Source organism: Eucyclogobius newberryi, unplaced genomic scaffold (genome assembly GCF_026437365.1).
Source record: "Eucyclogobius newberryi isolate DKJ021-1_F unplaced genomic scaffold, fEucNew1.0.hap1 SCAF_20, whole genome shotgun sequence".
In the NCBI taxonomy this organism is placed as follows: Eukaryota; Metazoa; Chordata; class Actinopteri; order Gobiiformes; family Gobiidae; genus Eucyclogobius; species Eucyclogobius newberryi.
In genome coordinates, this window is record NW_027315835.1 from 4,172,322 (window position 1) to 4,193,538 (window position 21,217).

General features: G+C 42.1%; 1 protein-coding gene across 2 annotated transcripts in view; it reads right to left on the reverse strand.

The window, feature by feature from the left end:
• The window catches only part of LOC140369029 (calcium-activated potassium channel subunit alpha-1-like), a 212,403-nt gene that overhangs the window by 115,936 nt on the left and 75,250 nt on the right, over positions 1-21,217 (reverse strand). For both annotated transcript variants that reach the window (XM_072456237.1, XM_072456235.1), the window contains exons 4-5: positions 13,134-13,227; positions 8,440-8,551 (exon numbers count right to left, since the gene is read on the reverse strand). In XM_072456237.1, the coding sequence (XP_072312338.1) occupies positions 8,440-8,551; positions 13,134-13,227 (206 nt within the window). The remainder of the gene's footprint in view (positions 1-8,439; positions 8,552-13,133; positions 13,228-21,217) is intronic.

A 21,217-nucleotide genomic window follows, 5' to 3' on the forward strand; every position in this document is an offset into this window, starting at 1 on the left:
CGTTTGGTCACAGCAAATATGTGTTTTCTTTAAATAAACAGTATTATAGACTTAATTTGAAGAAGGACTTTTTTTGAAATACTTATGTTTATTATGTATTAGTTTAATTCATTTATGTATATATATTTGTACAAAAAAAAAATCATGAAATTTTAGAAGAAAAATTATACACCTTTGAATCAAATTTAAGGAAAAGTGACAATTTTCAAAGTCAGTCTTTTAAAAGTTGATTTTAGTGTTTTCTGCTCAGCATTTCCTCAAAAAAGTGCTTTTTTATGTCAAATTTGTCATTCAAAAAGTTGGATTTCACATATTGCGGTGCGGAAATATGATGATGAAAAAACAAGGAAAGAAGATTTTTGGATTTATTGTTGTTCATGTGATGAACAATCGTTGAATGTTTATTCTCACAATAATCGTCAAACTGAAATGTAAATCTGTGACGCCCCTAATCATGTACAAACACGCTAATCTTTGAACCAGATTTAGCTAATTCTGATTAGTTTCTACCATCACAGCCGAGAGTGAAGTGAACATTTCAATATTCCCCACACAAACACAACAAGCTCTGTGTCGCGTTTTAAGTGTTTCAAACAGAAAAACTGAACAAAAACTATATTAATCATAGAGACTAATTTACTGACACGATTCAACGAGTCAATTTAAGTCATAATAACGCGCAAAATTATCTAAAAAACATGTACAAAATGATTATGGAAAATTCAATCTGCAGCAAAATGTCCATCTATATAGAAATGTAAAGAATATAATACATAAATAAAATAGCATTACTGCAAGATTCATAAATCTAACTAAGTTTTATTCATTTAAATACAGACAAAAATATTGGATTTATCTTGTTTTAAGACTTTTCTGCAAAATAAGTACAATTATTAAGCTTATTTCAAGATCATTTCACATCATTTCACTTAATATTCCATGAACATTTTATGCCTAAAACAAGTGTATTTTCCTAGTTTTAACTCTAATGTGTCAGAACAGCTCCACCGACGGCATCAACCTCCACATCGCCCAAATCTCCCAGTTTAACCCAGTAAACCCCGCCGTCCTGCCCCGCGCCGGACGCCCCGCACCGCCAGCCTCTCCCCCGCCCCGCTCCGTGCTCTCACCCCAGTAGCGGACGACCCGGCAGCCGGCGGCGAGGCTGTGCAGCACCCCCTCCTGCTCCTCCTTCTCCTGGTGCCCCGCGCGCACCCTGAAGCCCTTCTGGAACAGCTCCCCGGTCGACTTCTTGCGCCGCCGCGTGCACTGGACGGCCTGGCTGTGCGCGCCGCCCTCCGCACCCCGGTACGCCAGCATTTTGGTCGGGATCATGGTGCCGAAACGTCCAAGGGGGAGGAAACTGTCACCGAAAACGAGCCGCGACAACGTCCTCCGGTCCGGTGTGAAGGGAGTGCGTGGAGGAAGAGCGAGGCGGCGGCGGCGGCAGCGGCGTCTTCATGCTCGCGGCCAACAGGTCGTTTGTAGATTTGAAAGCCTGCTGTCCCGAGCTTAAGTCTTCCCCTTTCTCCATCAGGATATTGCACTTTAAGCTCCTTTAGGAATCATCCCCAGGAAAGAGGCGACTCCGGCCCCGGGGCCCACGCGCTCGCACAACCCGCCGACTAATCTTGGGACGGGAGGAGTGTTCGGGGCGAGAGGGAGGAGGGGGAGGAGGAGGAGGAAGAGGAGGAGGAGGAGGGGGAGGAGGAGGGGGAGGAGGAGGAGGAAGAGGAGGAGGAGGAGGGGGAGGAGGAGGGGGAGGAGGAAGAGAAAGAGGAGGAGGAAGAGGAGGATGAGGGGGAGGAGCGACGGAGCGGAGCGTGTTTCTGTGCGCGGGTTTACTGAATGGAATTAATCCCTAAATTAATCACAGATGACGTAATGATGAAAAGAGCAGCAGTATGACCACAGCAGCGGTGTGACCACAGCAGCAGTATGACCACAGCAGCGGTGTGACCACAGCAGCAGGATGACCACAGCAGCGGGATGACCACAGCAGCGGGATGACCATAGCAGCGGGATGACCACAGCAGTGGGATGACCACAGCAGTGGGATGACCACAGCAGCGGGATGACCATAGCAGCGGGATGACCACAGCAGTGGGATGACCACAGTATGACCACAGCAGCAGGATGACCACAGCAGTGGGATGACCACAGCAGCAGTATGACCACAGCAGTGGGATGACCACAGCAGCGGGATGACCACAGCAGCAGTATGACCACAGCAGTGGTATGACCACAGCAGCGGGATGACCACAGCAGTGGGATGACCACAGCAGCGGGATGACCACAGCAGTGGGATGACCACAGCAGTGGGATGACCACAGCAGCAGGATGACCACAGCAGTGGGATGACCACAGCAGCGGGATGACCACAGCAGTGGGATGACCACAGCAGTGGGATGACCACAGTATGACCACAGCAGCAGGATGACCACAGCAGTGGGATGACCACAGCAGCAGTATGACCACAGCAGCGGGATGACCACAGCAGCGGGATGACCACAGCAGTGGGATGACCACAGCAGCAGTATGACAACAGCAGTGGGATGACCACAGCAGCGGGATGACCACAGCAGCAGTATGACCACAGCAGTGGTATGACCACAGCAGCGGGATGACCACAGCAGCAGTATGACCACAGCAGTGGGATGACCACAGCAGCGGGATGACCACAGCAGCAGTATGACCACAGCAGCGGGATGACCACAGCAGCGGGATGACCACAGCAGTGGGATGACCACATGTCGTTTGTGATTTATTGACCAAAAACAGCCGTAAAATCCTTCATTTTCTCGACTTGTCGTTCTCTTCACACGTTATTGATCCTCAACGTGTGACATCACATGACATCACATGACATCACATGACATCACACTTTATGAATGATTAATTTGACATAAACAGTTGTATAAAACACTTTTTACATTTACAATGACTTTTTTTGAGGAAAGGCTGAGCAGAAAGGACTTAATTTGCTGCTAAAATTGTCATATTTCTTTTAATTTAACCAAAAAAAAGAATTGTTTGAAAATATCTCATAACTGACTATTATTCCACAACAATAACACGATGCACAAAACCATTAAAGCCTTTTCTGAATAAATATACAATGTTGTTAAAAGATGTAAAAAGCAGAACATTTTCCCACTAGAGCAAAGACAAGGAGCTCGCCACAAACACTGAATAATCATACAAATAATAAATATAAATAAGAAGAAGAAGAAGAAGAAGAGAAAAGGGAGAAAAAGAAAAAGAAATAATACAAATAATAATACTACACAGGAAGAACACGGGAAGAACACGGGAAGAACACGGGAAGAACACGGGAAGAACACGGGAAGAACACGGGAAGAACACGGGAAGGACACTGGAAGAACACAAGAAGAACACGGGAAGAACACAGGAAGAACACGGGAAGAACACGGAAAAACACAAGAAGAACACAAGAAGAACACGGGAAGAACACGGGAAGAACACTGGAAGAACACTGGAAGAACACTGGAAGAACACGGGAAGAACACTGGAAGAACACTGGAAGAACACGGGAAGAACACAGGAAGAACACGGGAAGAACACGGAAAAACACAAGAAGAACACTGGAAGAACACTGGAAGAACACTGGAAGAACACTGGAAGAACACGGAAAAACACAAGAAGAACACAAGAAGAACACGGGAAGAACACGGGAAGAACACTGGAAGAACACTGGAAGAACACTGGAAGAACACGGGAAGAACACTGGAAGAACACTGGAAGAACACGGGAAGAACACAGGAAGAACACGGGAAGAACACGGAAAAACACAAGAAGAACACTGGAAGAACACTGGAAGAACACTGGAAGAACACTGGAAGAACACGGGAAGAACACGGAAAAACACAAGAAGAACACAAGAAGAACACGGGAAGAACACGGGAAGAACACGGGAAGAACACTGGAAGAACACTGGAAGAACACTGGAAGAACACGGGAAGAACACGGGAAGAACACTGGAAGAACACGGGAAGAACACTGGAAGAACACGGGAAGAACACAGGAAGAACACGGGAAGAACACGGAAAAACACAAGAAGAACACGGGAAGAACACTGGAAGAACACGGGAAGAACACTGGAAGAACACGGGAAGAACACTGGAAGAACACTGGAAGAACACGGGAAGAACACGGGAAGAACACTGGAAGAACACGGGAAGAACACTGGAAGAACACGGGAAGAACACAGGAAGAACACGGGAAGAACACGGAAAAACACAAGAAGAACACGGGAAGAACACGGGAAGAACACTGGAAGAACACGGGAAGAACACTGAAAGAACACTGGAAGAACACGGGAAGAACACGGGAAGAACACTGGAAGAACACGGGAAGAACACTGGAAGAACACGGGAAGAACACAGGAAGAACACGGGAAGAACACAGGAAGAACACTGGAAGAACACGGAAAAACACAAGAAGAACATGGGAAGAACACTGGAAGAACACGGGAAGAACACTAGAAGAACACGGGAAGAACACTGGAAGAACACTGGAAGAACACGGGAAGAACACGGGAAGAACACTGGAAGAACACGGGAAGAACACTGGAAGAACACGGGAAGAACACAGGAAGAACACGGGAAGAACACGGAAAAACACAAGAAGAACACGGGAAGAACACTGGAAGAACACGGGAAGAACACTGAAAGAACACTGGAAGAACACGGGAAGAACACGGGAAGAACACTGGAAGAACACTGGAAGAACACGGGAAGAACACTGGAAGAACACGGGAAGAACACAGGAAGAACACGGGAAGAACACAGGAAGAACACTGGAAGAACACGGAAAAACACAAGTAGAACATGGGAAGAACACTGGAAGAACACGGGAAGAACACTAGAAGAACACGGGAAGAACACTGGAAGAACACTGGAAGAACACGGGAAGAACACGGGAAGAACACTGGAAGAACACGGGAAGAACACGGGAAGAACACGGAAAAACACGGAACAACAACAACACTGCAATATCACAGTTTCAACTGGAAACCACAGATAAATGTGCATTAAACTCAGACGGACGTGATCACGAGGGAGAAAGTTCCAGTTGTATTTTACTTCAGGGAATATTTTAGGAAAGTAGAAAGGAACTAAATGATGACATCGCGGCATAAAAATGTAAACAAACAGCAGGGCTTTTATTTATACAGTAGAAAATACTTTTATCACACTATTTCATGTTTGTTATTGATCGTAGACGTCAGGATTATTCAGTAAATCTATCGTTGTAATTGTTTAGTCACTGTTGCCCCTCGAGGAAACTGCTGCGCTGGTTTTGGGCGTTACCAAAATAAATGGAATTGAAATTTAATTAATTATTCAGGTCACAATGGAATCGTAAGAACAAAAAAATGAGAATTGTTAAAATTTTAAGCATTTTTGTTCAATTTAGAGCATAAACAATGACTTGAATGTAAAGATGCTGTTTTTGTCACATTTGATATTATTTTGTCTTTCAGAAAGTTCAATGTGGGAAAGTCTTGATTTTGATTTGATTTTGTCTCATTCAAAAAAAAATATTTTCAATATTAATTATACAGATTTTTTAAATTTTTTTAATCAGTGCCATTTAACACTAAAAACGGTCATGTTTATGTACAAGGTCGTCTGTTCTCACATATTTAATTAATTAGTTTAGTTATTAGTGGTTTATTTATTTTTTCAAACTGAAAAAAGAGAGAAGAAGAAGAAAAAAAACACAAGACAAAAAAAGATAATAATAAAAATAATAATGATAAAATACAAAAAAGGGCATCCTATGAAAAGAAAGGTTAAGACACATGAGTTTAAAAGATAATTTAGACCAAATTAGTGCTACTTTCTGTATCAAATTGTTTGCAAAGAAACTGTTGGATTTCAGTTTTTGAATTTCAAAAGTTGTTTTTTTTGCCATGATAAACTCTAAATATTGTCATTAAAATTATGCAAAAACATATCAAGGTGTACGTCTTTATCAATATCGGCCACTGCTACTTTTATTGAGTCATTTTTTTTTAAAAGTAACAGTACTTTTCCACAGATACGTGATCGTTTTGGTAAAAAAAAACTAAAAAGTGACAAAAGCAAAAATCCAGTGTTACTTTCACACAGAGCGCAACATGTTAAAAAAGGACAAACTCGTATGAATAAATCAAAATGCCAAGTCAAGAGTGTGGGAAAAATAAGCTGCTGTACCGCGTCCCGCCACCAGAGGGCAGCAGCAGAGAGACATAAAGGCCAGTGTGTTATTCATTCTTTACAGGAGATTATGCAACAGGCTCTGAAGTGGGAGGCTGTGAAGGAGGCGGAATCAGAAAACACAACACTACGACACAATCGTGAAACAAATGTCATAAATCCTACTAAAGGATGTATTTGTTTAAGAGGAAACAGAACGTGTGCGACATTAAACGCACTCGCTTTTCTGTCCAAACCGTCTCAATCCAATCAACAACACATGAGCAAATGATGGACTTGTTTGTAAAAGGTTGCCATGGTAGCAGCCACACAAGCAACGCAATGCAGAGAGTCACAGAGTAATGAATGTGAAAATGATGAGTTTAAAAATGGTTCAACACGTTTGACTGACAGTTGTACGACACTAAATCTCCAGCAGGGGGCAGTGTTGGAGTCAGGGTTATTGACATGATCTTTGATATGGATTGTTATCCATGATGTAGTCCTGGTTTAGACCTGGTTTAGTCCTGGTTTAGACCTGGTTTAGTACTGGTTTAGACCTGGTTTAGACCTGGTTTAGTCCTGGTTTAGTCCTGGTTTAGTCCTGGTTTAGTCCTGGTTTAGACCTGGTTTAGTCCTGGTTTAGACCTGGTTTAGACCTGGTTTAGTCCTGGTTTAGACCTGGTTTAGACCTGGTTTAGACCTGGTTTAGACCTGGTTTGGACCTGGTTTAGACCTGGTTTAGTCCTGGTTTAGTCCTGGTTTAGACCTGGTTTAGTCCTGGTTTAGACCTGGTTTAGTCCTGGTTTAGTCCTGGTTTAGTCCTGGTTTAGACCTGGTTTAGACCTGGTTTAGACCTGGTTTAGTCCTGGTTTAGTCCTGGTTTAGACCTGGTTTAGACCTGGTTTAGTCCTGGTTTAGTCCTGGTTTAGACCTGGTTTAGACCTGGTTTAGACCTGGTTTAGTCCTGGTTTAGACCTGGTTTAGACCTGGTTTGGACCTGGTTTAGACCTGGTTTAGTCCTGGTTTAGTCCTGGTTTAGTCCTGGTTTAGTCCTGGTTTAGTCCTGGTTTAGACCTGGTTTAGACCTGGTTTAGTCCTGGTTTAGACCTGTTTAGACCTGGTTTAGTCCTGGTTTAGTCCTGTTTAGTCCTGGTTTAGTCCTGGTTTAGACCTGGTTTAGACCTGGTTTAGTCCTGGTTTAGACCTGGTTTAGACCTGGTTTAGTCCTGGTTTAGACCTGGTTTAGACCTGGTTTAGTCCTGGTTTAGTCCTGGTTTAGACCTGGTTTAGACCTGGTTTAGACCTGGTTTAGTCCTGGTTTAGCCCTGGTTTAGTCCTGGTTTAGACCTGGTTTCGTCCTGGTTTAGTCCTGGTTTCGTCCTGGTTTAGTCCTGGTTTAGTCCTGGTTTAGTCCTGGTTTAGACCTGGTTTAGACCTGGTTTAGACCTGGTTTAGTCCTGGTTTAGCCCTGGTTTAGTCCTGGTTTAGACCTGGTTTAGTCCTGGTTTAGTCCTGGTTTAGACCTGGTTTAGACCTGGTTTAGACCTGGTTTAGTCCTGGTTTAGACCTGGTTTAGACCTGGTTTAGACCTGGTTTAGACCTGGTTTAGCCTTGGTTTAGACGTTTGTTAACTCTGGCTTTGTCCTGGTTTAGTTCTTGTTAAATTCTGTTTTTAGTTTGGTTTCTTTTTGTTGGGCCTTGGTCAGTCACACCTGGTGGTTTACCATGATTCAAAGTCATTTGTTTCTATGACAACAAGTAAGACTAGAGCAAGATCCTCAGACCATAAGGACATTGATACGATACCAATGAGTTTTAGCTTGAACTGAACTAAACATGAATCATAAGTGCACAAAAAGTCACTAAATACACAGTCAGTACTTAGGGCTGTTCAATATACTGCAACCAAAAAAAACAATATTACAATAAAGTATAAAGTATATATACAACATCAAGGTTCTTCAACTGTTTTTAAAAAGAGAATGTTGAAAAAGGCAGATTTTATCCATAATGTTCCGTATTCAGTCTAAATTAGCCTCAATTTGTCTTGGTTTTGTCTCTTAACTTTTTCATTCACCAGCTCGACCGTAAGAGCATCGATATCGCAGCACGCAACAGCCATTTCACAATCGTTCCAAAATTGCGCAGCCATAGTTTCTTTCACCGTCAGTTCTTAATCCGACCGTAAAAAAGACCAAATAGCCCGAATATAAAAAGAATAAAATGTTTTTACCGAGCCAGCTCCTGTTCAGGTACACGGACACGAAGACGGGAGGAACGGTGAAGAAATCCACCACCGAGTTCACCTCCAGCCAGAACCACAGCTTGTCGTTGGCCGCGATGAACTGGAGAGAAGAAGAAGAAGAAGAAGAAGAAGATGAAGAAGAAGAAGAAGAAGAAGAAGAAGAAGATGAAGAAGAAGAAGAAGAAGAAGAAGAAGAAGAAGAAGAAGAAGAAGAAGAAGAAGAAGAAGAAGAAGAAGAAGAAGAAGAAGAAGAAGAAGAAGAAGAAGAAGAAGAAGAAGAAGAAGAAGAAGAAGAAGAAGAAGAAGAAGAAGAAGAAGAAGAAGAAGAAGAAGAAGAAGAAGAAGAAGAAGAAGAAGAAGAAGAAGAAGAAGAAGAAGAAGAAGAAGAAGAAGAAGAAGAAGATGAAGAAGAAGAAGAAGAAGAAGAAGAAGAAGAAGAAGAAGAAGAAGAAGAAGAAGAAGAAGAAGAAGAAGAAGAAGAAGATGAAGAAGAAGAAGAAGAAGAAGAAGAAGAAGAAGAAGAAGAAGAAGAAGAAGAAGAAGAAGAAGAAGAAGAAGAAGAAGAAGAAGAAGAAGAAGAAGAAGAAGAAGAAGAAGAAGAAGAAGAGGTAAGAATGAGACACATTAGGTATTGTTTATCGTTGCTTCAAAGTTGTTCCTTTCCTTTGACGTCTTGTGCTTTGGAACTGTAAATAATGCACAGAGTGACTTTCTACCCGCACAGGAGTTGTCGTTAGCGCTCCATCTACTGGCAGCAGACGGGATTACCATGAGGACATAAACAAAACGAGCTTTCTGCGGGGTCACACCTATGTTCCCTTCCCCGACACCTATGTTCCCCGAGACCTATGTTCCCCGACACCTATGTTCCACAAGACCTATGTTCCACAAGACCTATGTTCCCTTCCCCAAGACCTATGTTCCCCGAGACTTATGTTCCCCTAGACCTATGTTCCCTTCCCCAAGACCTATGTTCCACAAGACCTATGTTCCCTTCCCCAAGACCTATGTTCACCAAGACCTATGTTCCCTTCCCCAAGACCTATGTTCACCAAGACCTATGTTCCCTTCCCCAAGACCTATGTTCACCAAGACCTATGTTCCCTTCCCCAAGACCTATGTTCACCAAGACCTATGTTCACCAAGACCTATGTTCCCTTCCCCAAGACCTATGTTCACCAAGACCTATGTTCACCAAGACCTATGTTCACCAAGACCTATGTTCACCAAGACCTATGTTCCCTTCCCCAAGACCTATGTTCCCCGAGACCTATGTTCACCAAGACCTATGTTCCCTCCCTTCCCCGAGACCTATGTTTCCCGAGACCTATGTTCCCCAAGACCTATGTTCCCTTCCCCAAGACCTATGTTCCCTTCCCCAAGACCTATGTTCCCCAAGACCTATGTTCCCTTCCCCAAGACCTATGTTCCCTTCCCCAAGACCTATGTTCACCAAGACCTATGTTCCCTTCCCCAAGACCTATGTTCACCAAGACCTATGTTCCCTTCCCCGAGACCTATGTTCCCCAAGACCTATGTTCCCTTCCCCAAGACCTATGTTCCCTTCCCCAAGACCTATGTTCCCCAAGACCTATGTTCCCTTCCCCAAGACCTATGTTCCCTTCCCCAAGACCTATGTTCACCAAGACCTATGTTCTCTTCCCCAAGACCTATGTTCCCAGAGACCATGTTTTGGGTTATATGCTGCACATATTAATGCTGTAAAACCACACATTTATGCACAACTATTGGGGATGTGGAACCTGAACCAGTTCCCTATTCTATCATTTGAGGAGGTACCTATGTAACATAGGTACATAGGTACCGGGTAACATATAGGTACTGGGGAACATAGGTACCGGGGAACATAGGTCTCTGGGAACATAGTTCTCGGGGAACATAGGTCCATGCAGTGCGATATCCTAATAATTGTGAGGAATTTTGCCGTGCGTCTTCTCTTTTTGGTGACGAATCGACGCACAGGGCGTGTCTTTAGTCGGCCGTGAACGTCTTCTGTTTTGAACGACGGCCCTGGATGCCTGACGACATCATCTCGGCGATGTAGTTTTAGATCTGGTCAAATCAAGTCGACAAGTTGACATCAACATCAAAGCGTGAATTACTCTTTAGCTGCAACGTTGAAGTTTTATTTTTAATTGAAAACAACACGTCTGTATTGGGACATCAAGGTTAATATCCGTCTGTCGTTTATCCACGAAAACATAATCTTTTTTTCCAGAATCAATTGACCTTCACGACCCCACTTCACGCGCGCGACATAAGAGCCATGACATCCAATCTCCGTACAGCCCGTAATACACTTAAACGTGATTAGAGGTGTGACTTTGTGCCGCTCACGCCCGCTTTAATGTGACGGAAGATCACAGGTCACGTACGACCCTTTATTTGTGCACGTGTTGACCTTTGACACCTGCTTCACTTCATAACTTAAGATTAATGTATACAACGAAATCCGCACATTACTTTCCTTCAGTTGAGCGTTTTCTCATCAGGATTTGGTGTTAGCGCAGAGGGAATTACAGTAGGGAAATAGACAAACGCTACTGCTAATGCTAATGCTAATGCTAAAGTAAACGCACCCGCTGCATCCGAATGTCCACACTATTCCCTACATAGGGTTCTATTTTATAGGGACATTTTTAGTGCTGTCCCGAATTTCCAGCAGGTGAAAAACTAGTGAACTCACCATTTTTCCCACAATGCACCTTGAAAAGTAGTGTCCGGCGATCAATATAGACCACAATGCATTGCAAGAGTGGTAGTCTTTAACTGGACCTGACGCGACTGAGTGAAGCAGATTTATGAACAAAAACGCTCTTAAATAAACTGTTACGCCGCAAAGTTGCTAGCGTTAGCCGCCTAGCTTAGCTTGAGTCACCGTCACAGCCAAAAAGTTGAACAAGCCAGTCTGTTTGTGGTTTAACGTCAGATCCATGACTAGTTTGGTGATTATTAGTCCATGAATAAGTGCGGGTGAAACGGATTTGACCAATATTTATGACAGAAATCCATTTTGATCTGAGCTTTTTAGACGTTTAGTTTTCACTCGTACACCACAGTCACGTGACCCGCGGCGAGGAGAAAGAACTGAGCTGAGCGTCCGAATCGCTCTGTGACTGAGTGCACTGTAGAGTCTGCTGAATAAAGCAGGAGTGTGTAATGAACGAGGGGTCAGGGGACGAGTGTGGACTCAGAACTGGGTCAAAATGATCCAAAACCAGATACTAATTCATACTGAAACTAACATTGAAAAATTAGATACTAAAAATACACATAAAGAGGACAAACTGTTATCTTTCCTGAACAGTTCTAGAATGTTCTTGAGCTTGACCAGACCTAGTTCAGGACCACATGGCAACATAAAGACAGCCATATTATTTTGTGTTAGAAATGACGGTCTATTAGTAAAAAATTTATTGTTTTTTGTAATTATTGTGACATCGACAACAGTATCGAGACATTCGTTAAAGTCACGTTTTTCATAGTTTTGTCCGGGGTGCGACTTATACTCCAGAGCGACTTATATGTGATATCATTTGTTATTTTCACACTGGCAACCACAAGAGGGCGCTCTAGGCTCTAAGCGACGCAGAAGAAGAATCTGCACTTCCTCTTCCTCTGGAGTTTGTGGAGTTGTTTAGAAGTGACACAGAGGAAGAAGAATTCAGTGGATTTAGTGATTTGGGGTAAAACTGATGCTTTGCTAATCTTGTTAGCATGTTCTTTATGCTATAGTTATCTGAATAACTGTTCATATTTTACGCTAACATACCAGACACTTACCACAGTTCTGTCTGTGCCTCATGTAGCTGAAGGTGTTAGCGTTAGCGTTAGCATACGTCATGTAGCTGAAGGTGTTAGCGTTAGCATACGTCATGTAGCTGAAGGTGTTAGCGTTAGCATACGTCATGTAGCTGAAGGTGTTAGCGTTAGCATACGTCATGTAGCTGAAGGTGTTAGCGTTAGCATACGTCATGTAGCTGAAGGTGTTAGCGTTAGCATACCTATTCACCATGTTCTCTCATCTGTTATTATTTTAAACTGCATTTACAGATGAAATGTCTGTTCTTGGTCCTGGATTGTATCAAATAAATTTCCCCCTAAGATGCGACTTATACTCCAGTGCGACTTATATATGTTTTTTTCTTCTCTATTTTGCATTTTTTGGCTGGTGCGACTTATACTCCAGTGCGACTTATAGTCCAGAAAATACAGTAATCATTTATGTACACCTTAAAGGGCTAAAACTGATTATTTTACCATTATTATTCGTATTATCTTGTCTTACGCTATTTTCATTTTATTTTATCTTTATTTATCCCCTCCATTCCTTATTAGGAAATGAGAGGTTTTGGTTATAGGAGTTTTTGTTTATAAGAGTTCATCTATTAAGAGTGTTTTTGTTTTTTTTCCCATAAGTTATCTGTCTTTTTCCTCTGTATCTACCTGCGTTGCAACAATGAAATTTCCCCATGTGTGGACAATAAAGGAATAGCTTATCTTATCTTAAAAAAAAAAATCTCCGTCTGATTATTGTTATCTACTGTTCATTTCTGTCAATGTCGCCCACCTCTAATTTCAATCAAACTGATAAAAAGTCAACAAAAATCGACCAAAACCCAGACTTAAAACTGCTTTGACCGGAGTGTGGACAAACTCACTCTGAGCCCGAAGTAGAGCAGGAAAAACACGTTGAACGCCATATCGATCTGCAGCGTGAAGTCTTTGTAGAAGTTCTGGCAGGATTCGATGGGACTAAAACACAGAAGATAAAACAGCAGAATATAAATGTTAAATAAGGCAAACAAACGGACTCAAAAGGACGCGCGCTCTTCTTCCTGAAAACGCAAAAATAAAGACTCAAAAATGCAATATTAAGTTTGTTGACGACATGCAAAACATTCAGAATCGAGCAATATTTGTGGATTTGAGGCCCAGTTAACCCTTAAAACCTGCTTTACGCTCCTTCATTTTCAAGTACACGACGATATATGGAAATAAGTTGGAAAATGCAAACGATACATGTATTTTTTGCGACATGCAGAGAGTTGTTTTTGGAATAAAATGTGATCGGAACCATTTTTGAGCGACACATTTGTGCTTTCTGTGTTCTGTATAATATTTGGCGACACTTTGACAGTAGTTTCACTTTTATTAGTCTTAATAAAGCATAAACAAAGACAAACAGATTAGTAAGAATGATTCAGGTTTAGTAGCTACTTAATCAAACCTAATCCTTTAAGTAGTTTTAAGATTGATTCTTAATAAACAATTTGTTCATCATGAATTAAGTCGTTGTTCATGATTTATTAAGGCTAATTAAGGTATAGTTATTATAAAGTGGTACCAAATGTGGTATTTTTAATGAGAAATCAAATTAAATACTCAGGAATCAAAGGCTTTGAGTATAACATTTGACATTAAAGGACACATATTATACACGATTCACCTTTAAACATGCCGTAGTACCTTGAGTATCTTAATTTGGCAACTAATATTTTAGACAACAAAATTATATTTGGATCTCTGCTGTTTCCCGAGGGACGAGCAGTGTAATTCCCTCAGCAGGCAGTAGATGGCGCCACCACTGCACTGCATACGCTTGTTTACTTCCTGGTCTCAGTGCGCAGTTGTACTGATCGTGATTAAACGGGAGAAAAGAAATTCACAGAATGAGTCCGACAGTGATTTATTGACTTAAAAAGAGCAGAAAGATTCTCAGAGCCGCGTCACAGATCGAGAAAATGTCAGATATCGAGAAGAACGGAGTGTTTTTGATGCTCTGACAGAGAGGACTTTCTAACCAGGATCCATCAAACCAGTGTGAATTAAGCTAAATGCTACTCCAGGTGTGTTTTTGATGAGGAAATAATGTTAGAAAAAAAAGCACATTTCGCATAATATGTGTCCTTTAACTTCTGAGGGTGCGTTCACACTTGCTCAAACTCCACATTCAAATTGAAACAAAAACTGGCACAAAACGTGGAACTAAACTTGGACTGGAGCAGGACCAAACCAAATCTACATCCGAATTAAACTGGTCTCAAACCGGGACAAGTGTAAACGCACCTTTAATGAAAAAATGTCCAAAATATTTCGACGTATCACTGTGCACTTGTAGTACACTGTCAAACCCAGTGATTATACTGACTTCAGCAAAAGTATAATATAATCATTTTTTTGTACATTTTATCAATGAAAAAGAGGTTGTTTTTAGAGGAATATGAAATGATGGTCTGAAAACGTCTGTGGGGAGAATGGAATGTGTGACGTGCAGCGGTGTTTTAAGGGTTAAGCTCATGCAGCGTTCGGTTCCCTCAGAGTGGGAGTGGTTGTCAGGCAGCCCGGGGTTAAAGCAGAAGTCTCACCGTCGCCAGGGCCCAAGCACCTGCCACAGGAGTCAGACAGAGACACGGGAGTTAGTGTGTTAATGTGTTAGTGGGCGGAGAGCGTCGACGGAAGCCATGGCGACGGCGGAGCTGTTGACGAGGCGCGGCCCGTTCGAGCTAACGCGCTACGGTATATTCTGTAAACGGTGGCTGAACGAGCATTTACCCATGAACTAAGCTTAATAATGACAGGAATAAATGAACAAAGCTAGAATGTTGTTCTTTTTTCTGTTTTATTTGCCTAAATTTGACCAGAATCCAGACTTCTTTGTCAAGGGAGACCAGGGGGGGAAATGTGAAAATGTAGCAGTGCACAAATCATAAAATCAATAACACATTTACTGTTTTTAAAGGTAAAAACAGAACTAATTCGTTTTAAACTCCACATGTATCACTCACTTATCTAACGCTTTCCCAGCATCCAAAATAGTCATAAAAATGAGTTCATAAGCACTTTTCTCGAGTCTCTGAGCCCACAGCAAGTTTTGGCGTGAAGCTAACAGACATTAGCATGCTAACGGCACACTTCTCCTGCTTTTCAGAAACACAGAGAGAGCACTGTGGTCTCATTTTCACCCAAATAAATGCGTTTTCACTATAACTGCAGTGCGGCAAAACACATTTTTTATGTAGACTCATTTTTATGTAGTGTGCGGCGGCCGCAGGCGAGTGCGCGGCAGCCGCAGGCGAGTGTGCGGCGGCCGCAGGCGAGTGCGCGGCCGCAGGCGAGTGCGCGGGGCCGCAGGCGAGTGCGCGGCGGCCGCAGGTGAGTGGGCGGCCGCCCTTTGCAGTGGGACACGCCGGCTTTTCTAAAGGATTAAAACTCATTTGTTTTGTTCAAACACAGAGCGCCGGGAGGTGAAAGTACCAGAGATAATCCACCGAGAACTGAAAGGACAGAATCATCAGGAGGTTATGACTTATATAAACATCCAAAATCACCTCCAAGTCATGTGTTCATTTTAACATGACTTTTTAATATTTTAAGCATGAATTGTTGAAATATAGAAGTAGATTTTGGATGCTTCTTCTACTTTTCGGGCCTGTTTTGAACGTAAAAAGTAGAATGTTCCGTAACCTGCTCTCAAATGTAGTGAAGTAAAAGTATTAGTAGTACAGTGCGTCTACTTTTGTACTTTGTTCTTTGCGCCGCTCATTTTAACGAGGCCTATTTTCTAATGGCAACAGTTTAAAGGTCAAACAAGCTTCTATTTCATGTTAAGTCGCTGTTTAAGCCCCGCCTCTATCACGCGCCTTTCTAGTGTTTTCGTGTCCCGTTTCGCGGTAAAACGCAGGTGTAGCGTTACCTGTTCCGAGCGCCGCCCGTGTTCAAGCCGAAAGCGACCTTTGACCTTCCTGTTTAATTCAACCTTTTCGCACTTGACAACAAAAAAAAGCCACAGGTAATTACCCGGAACGTTCTCCTCCGCTCATACACAACACACGCCCGCGACGCTTGACCCAGTTTAATGAACGCAAAGCTATTCTATAATTCAACGTTTTCACAGACTAAAGGTGGACGTACATGGTTAAAAACTTTAAATTAGATTAGGAAAAGAGTTTGTTTTGTAATCAACAATTATGACTAAAGATCCGACCTCGGATTCAGGAGGAGCAGAGTGGTTTTCGTCCCGGTCGTGGAACACTGGACCAGCTCTATACCCTCCATCGGGTGCTCGAGGGTTCATGGGAGTTTGCCCAACCAGTCCACATGTGCTTTGTGGATCTGGAGAAGGCTTTCGACCGTGTCCCTCGGGGTGTCCTTTGGGGGGTGCTCCGGGAGTACGGGGTCCGGGGCCCTTTGCTCAGGGCTGTCCGGTCCCTGTATGACCGGAGCAGGAGCTGTGTTCGCATTGCCGGCAGTAAGTCAGACCTGTTCCCAGTGCATGTTGGACTCCGCCAGGGCTGCCCTTTGTCACCGGTTCTGTTCATAATTTTTATGGACAGAATTTCTAGGCGCAGTCAGGGGTCGGAGGGTGTCCGGTTTGGGGACCACAGGATCTCATCTCTGCTGTTTGCAGACGATGTTGTCCTGATGGCTCCATCAAACCCGGACCTGCAACATGCACTGGGACGGTTTGCAGCCGAGTGTGAAGCGGCTGGGATGAGAATCAGCACCTCCAAATCCGAGGCCATGGTTCTCGACCGGAAAAAGGTGGCTTGCCCTCTCCAGGTGGGTGGGGTGTCCTTGCCCCAAGTGGAGGAGTTCAAGTATCTCGGGGTCTTGTTCACGAGTGAGTGAAGGATGGAGCGTGAGATCGACAGGCGGATCGGTGCAGCGGCTGCAGTGATGCAGTCGCTGCATCGGACCGTTGTGGTAAAGAGGGAGCTGAGCCGAAAGGCAAAGCTCTCTATTTACCGGTCGGTCTACGTTCTGACCTCACCTATGGTCATGAGCTTTGGGTAGTGACCGAAAGAACAAGATTGCGGATACAAGCGGTCGAAATGAGTTTCCTCCGCCGTGTGGCTGGGCGCTCCCTTAGAGATAAGGTGAGGAGCTCGGCCACACGGGGGGAGCTCGGAGTAGAGCCGCTGCTCCTCCACGTCGAGAGGAGCCAGCTGAGGTGGCTCGGGCATCTGTTCCGGATGCCTCCTGGGCGCCTCCCTCGGGAGGTGTTTCAGGCATGTCCCACCGGGAAGAGGCCCCGGGGAAGACCCAGGACACGCTGGAGAGACTATGTCTCCCGGCTGGCCTGGGAACGACTCGGGATCCCCCCGGAGGAGTTAGAGGAAGTGTCTGGGGAGAGGGAAGTCTGGGAGTCCCTGCTCAGACTGCTGCCCCCGCGACCCGGCCCCGGATAAGTGGAAGAAAATGGATGGATGGAATTATGACTAAAGAGAAAAATGCATTTAAGAGTGGACAATATCAAATTATTCACAGTATATAGTAAACTTTATCGCCAAAAGTGGGATGAGTAGCTAAAAAAAATGGAGTCAAGTTAGAATACTGTTACTTTTGGGTGGAAAATATGGCAAATAATGAGTATGCCAAAGTAAAATCATCTATTCGAGTGAAAAATGTATGAGTCGATTGTGCGCTCTTTGCATCAAATTATAGAGCGTTTTGTTCTCCGTGAGGCAGGAAATGCGCTGTTAGCATGCTAATGTTTGTTAGCTTAGCCAGAACTCGCTTGGGGCTCAGAAAGTTGTGAAAAGCGCTTATAAAAACTCAACGTGGTGAATATTTAGGAGGCTCAGAATGCATTAGGTTAGTGAAAAACAACAGTGAAGAGTGGACAACATCAAATTATTCACAGTATATATTAAACTTTATCTCCAAAAGTGGGATGAGTAGCCAAAAAATGTAGCCACGAATTTCTTGGAGCCAGATTACGACTTGCTACCACGATTTATGTACATTTAGTATTCCTCTAATGTGTTTAAAAAGTAAATAAAGGCATCTGCTTCTTATAAAAGTCTTTACGATTTGATTTGAGCCACGCCCCTCACTGCACTACATCTTCAAATTTAACTGTCAATTTTGTGCACATAGTCAATTTAAATAGTTTTTTTTTTTTAACGCATGCCTTATTTGATTTGATATATATTGCTTTTATTTTATTTTTTTGTCGTATTTTGCGCCGAATCACAAAAAGAAGTTCCTACGTTTCATATTGTCAGTTTAGAGCTTTTGTCACTGATTAACCCTAATCTCACAGTGGAACAAGGAACTAAAACTTTGACTCAAGTTATGTGTTAATATATTACTTTTATCTCACAAAACACCACTGTTGGCAAATAAAGGACTCATGGAACAAAGAGTGAAGCAATTAAAATCAGGCTAAAAAGTTACTGTATTTACATCATATCATCAAGAGTTGTCAAAAGTATTAATAAAAAAAAGATACTAATCAACACAAAACATGCTAAAAAAAACATTTGTTCTGAAAAAGATGCATAAATGTGACAAACTAACATTTTTTGACTAGTTTTAGAATTGTATTGCTGTAAATCTGACCTAGTATTGTCAACGAATAAAGAAACAATTTTTAATTTAAATTTTGATTAAAACATGTTTTTATGTTATTTTATTATTATATATTTTATTTTTATTTATTTATTTATTATTATTTTTATTATTAGTATCATTTTTTTAATTTATGTATTAACAAATACAAAATAGTAACAATAGTAGGACAACAAGAACAAAAAAACACAAAAGACAGACAACACAGACATTAGACAAATTAAAAGAAAATTACCATCAAAAAAATGAGTTTTTACTGTGGTTTTAGTTGAGTTTTGATTTTTTAGCAACACATTTGTACAGTCACATTTGTCATGATGTAAATGTTTTATGGTTTTATGTTTTACGCGCCTCTTTTTTGCTGAGAAAAACCAAACAAACCAGTACTTTCCAGGCCGCATGACCCCATTTGACAGCGCGGCTAAATCCCGCTCGTCCTGTGCTTTAGCGCCACCTAAACCGGCGGAAGAGCCACTTCCTGTAGAAACAATCCCCGTCGCTCATCGAGAGGAAGAGGAAGGCCGTACTTTACTTTATTATCTCGTGTAATGTTACCGAGCCGATGCGAACGCGCCGGAAACACTATCCAGATAACAACGCGCTAACAACAAGCTAACGGCGAGAGTAAAAGAAACACGGCATTGTTCGGCCGCGAGTCAAATCGCAGTTTGAATTAAAGAATGTCTGTAAATAACAAAGTATTGTCATTACGGGTTTGTGGAGGCGAGTTTAGAACGATATAAGATGTAATAATACGGGAGAAAAAAGAAAAAACAATATTTCTATATGTATTTTGGAAGAATTCAATTTGTGTGTGAATAAAAGCTATTGTACGACATTAAGAATCATCAGATAATCAAACATGAACACAACAGAATGCTTTTGCTTTGACTTTTATTTTGAAATCATTCGTTTTGGTGTGAATCGTCCATAAGATCATCCATGGCTTTTGCAGTGGTGTTTTTAACAAGTTTCAAAACTAAAACAGTAAATGTTTTTTTTATGTAATTTAGTAAAAATCTGTTTTTCCATAGCACAAATATATTGTAAAAGCATCTATTTGGGTGAAAATGAGTCCATTGAGCGCTCTTTGCATCTAATTATGGGGCGCTTTATTCTCTGTGAAGCAGGAAGCGGTGCGTTGTTAGCGTGCTAATGTTTGCTAGCTTAGCCAAAACTCGCTCTGGGTTTGGAGGGTTGTGAAAAGCGCTCATAAACTCAACGTGGACATTTTAGAACACTACATGTGTCACTCGGAGTCTTAGTTATTCAAATAATCGCAACTAACAGGTACAGGTATGTGGGCGGGGATAGGGGGTAGGTGTAGGTGGACAATACAGGATTATTCAAACTTACATAAATCGATCAAATTACAACTTTGACCAAACTAATGTTGAGGAAACATGGCTGTAACTAGATTAATCACTCATTAAAGTTGATTTGGATAATATGTACCCTTTAAAGCGCCCCCTACAGGCCGGACGACTCATTATTATTAATTAATATTATCACAGAATAGCAATTTTTTTTAGGTTTATAATAATAATAATAATATAATTTCACTATAATAATATCATTTCACTTCCTGTTTGTAATTGATGACATCACACTAGGAAATTACCCAGAAAACACTGGGCCAAAACTCATCTAATGTCACAACTTTTTTAACTTTTTCTTATTAAAAAATATGAGAGCGACTTTATTTTGTTGAATTCATGTTTAGATAGTTAAAAAAAAGTTGTTTCTTTGTGTAAATTCTGCATAAACTTTGACTGGAATGAGTGATGTCACTTCCTGTCATTTCCCACAGATTTTTCAACGTTTTCACCACAAATACCTGCTCGATTGGTGTAAAACTATCATTTCTATGTACAACAGGTATAAATACACCAAATAAAGTCAAAATTAGAACATCGTAAAATCTTGTCATACGTCCCCTTTAACCACGTGAGATTTGAACGCAGAGAAACTCAACTTCCCGGTGACCACATCGACTTACGGGACCGTGGCACCATCGACGGTTCGTATTTGGACACTTGATGCGTCCGATCGATGGTGAACGTGTGTTTTTTTTGCCAAACTCGAGCTTAAACGGAAGAATCGGGAACAAAACCGACACAAACTTATCCTCTCTCTTTTCCTCGTCTGAGCTGGATTGATTTACTGTCATCAGACTCTGAAACTAATCCCATCTGCAATATATGTATTATTTATTTCCGTCGTTGAGGTTTCGCTATGATATAAAACAAAGGGAAAGACGTCGCCAGATGTTAGGCTCTGTTTTGTTTTGTTTCCTGGTAAAGAATAAGAATAAGCCCCGTTTAGTGTCTTATCGTGACCAAATAACGGTGAATATCCTTAATTTAATTGTATTCTCAGCGTCTAAATA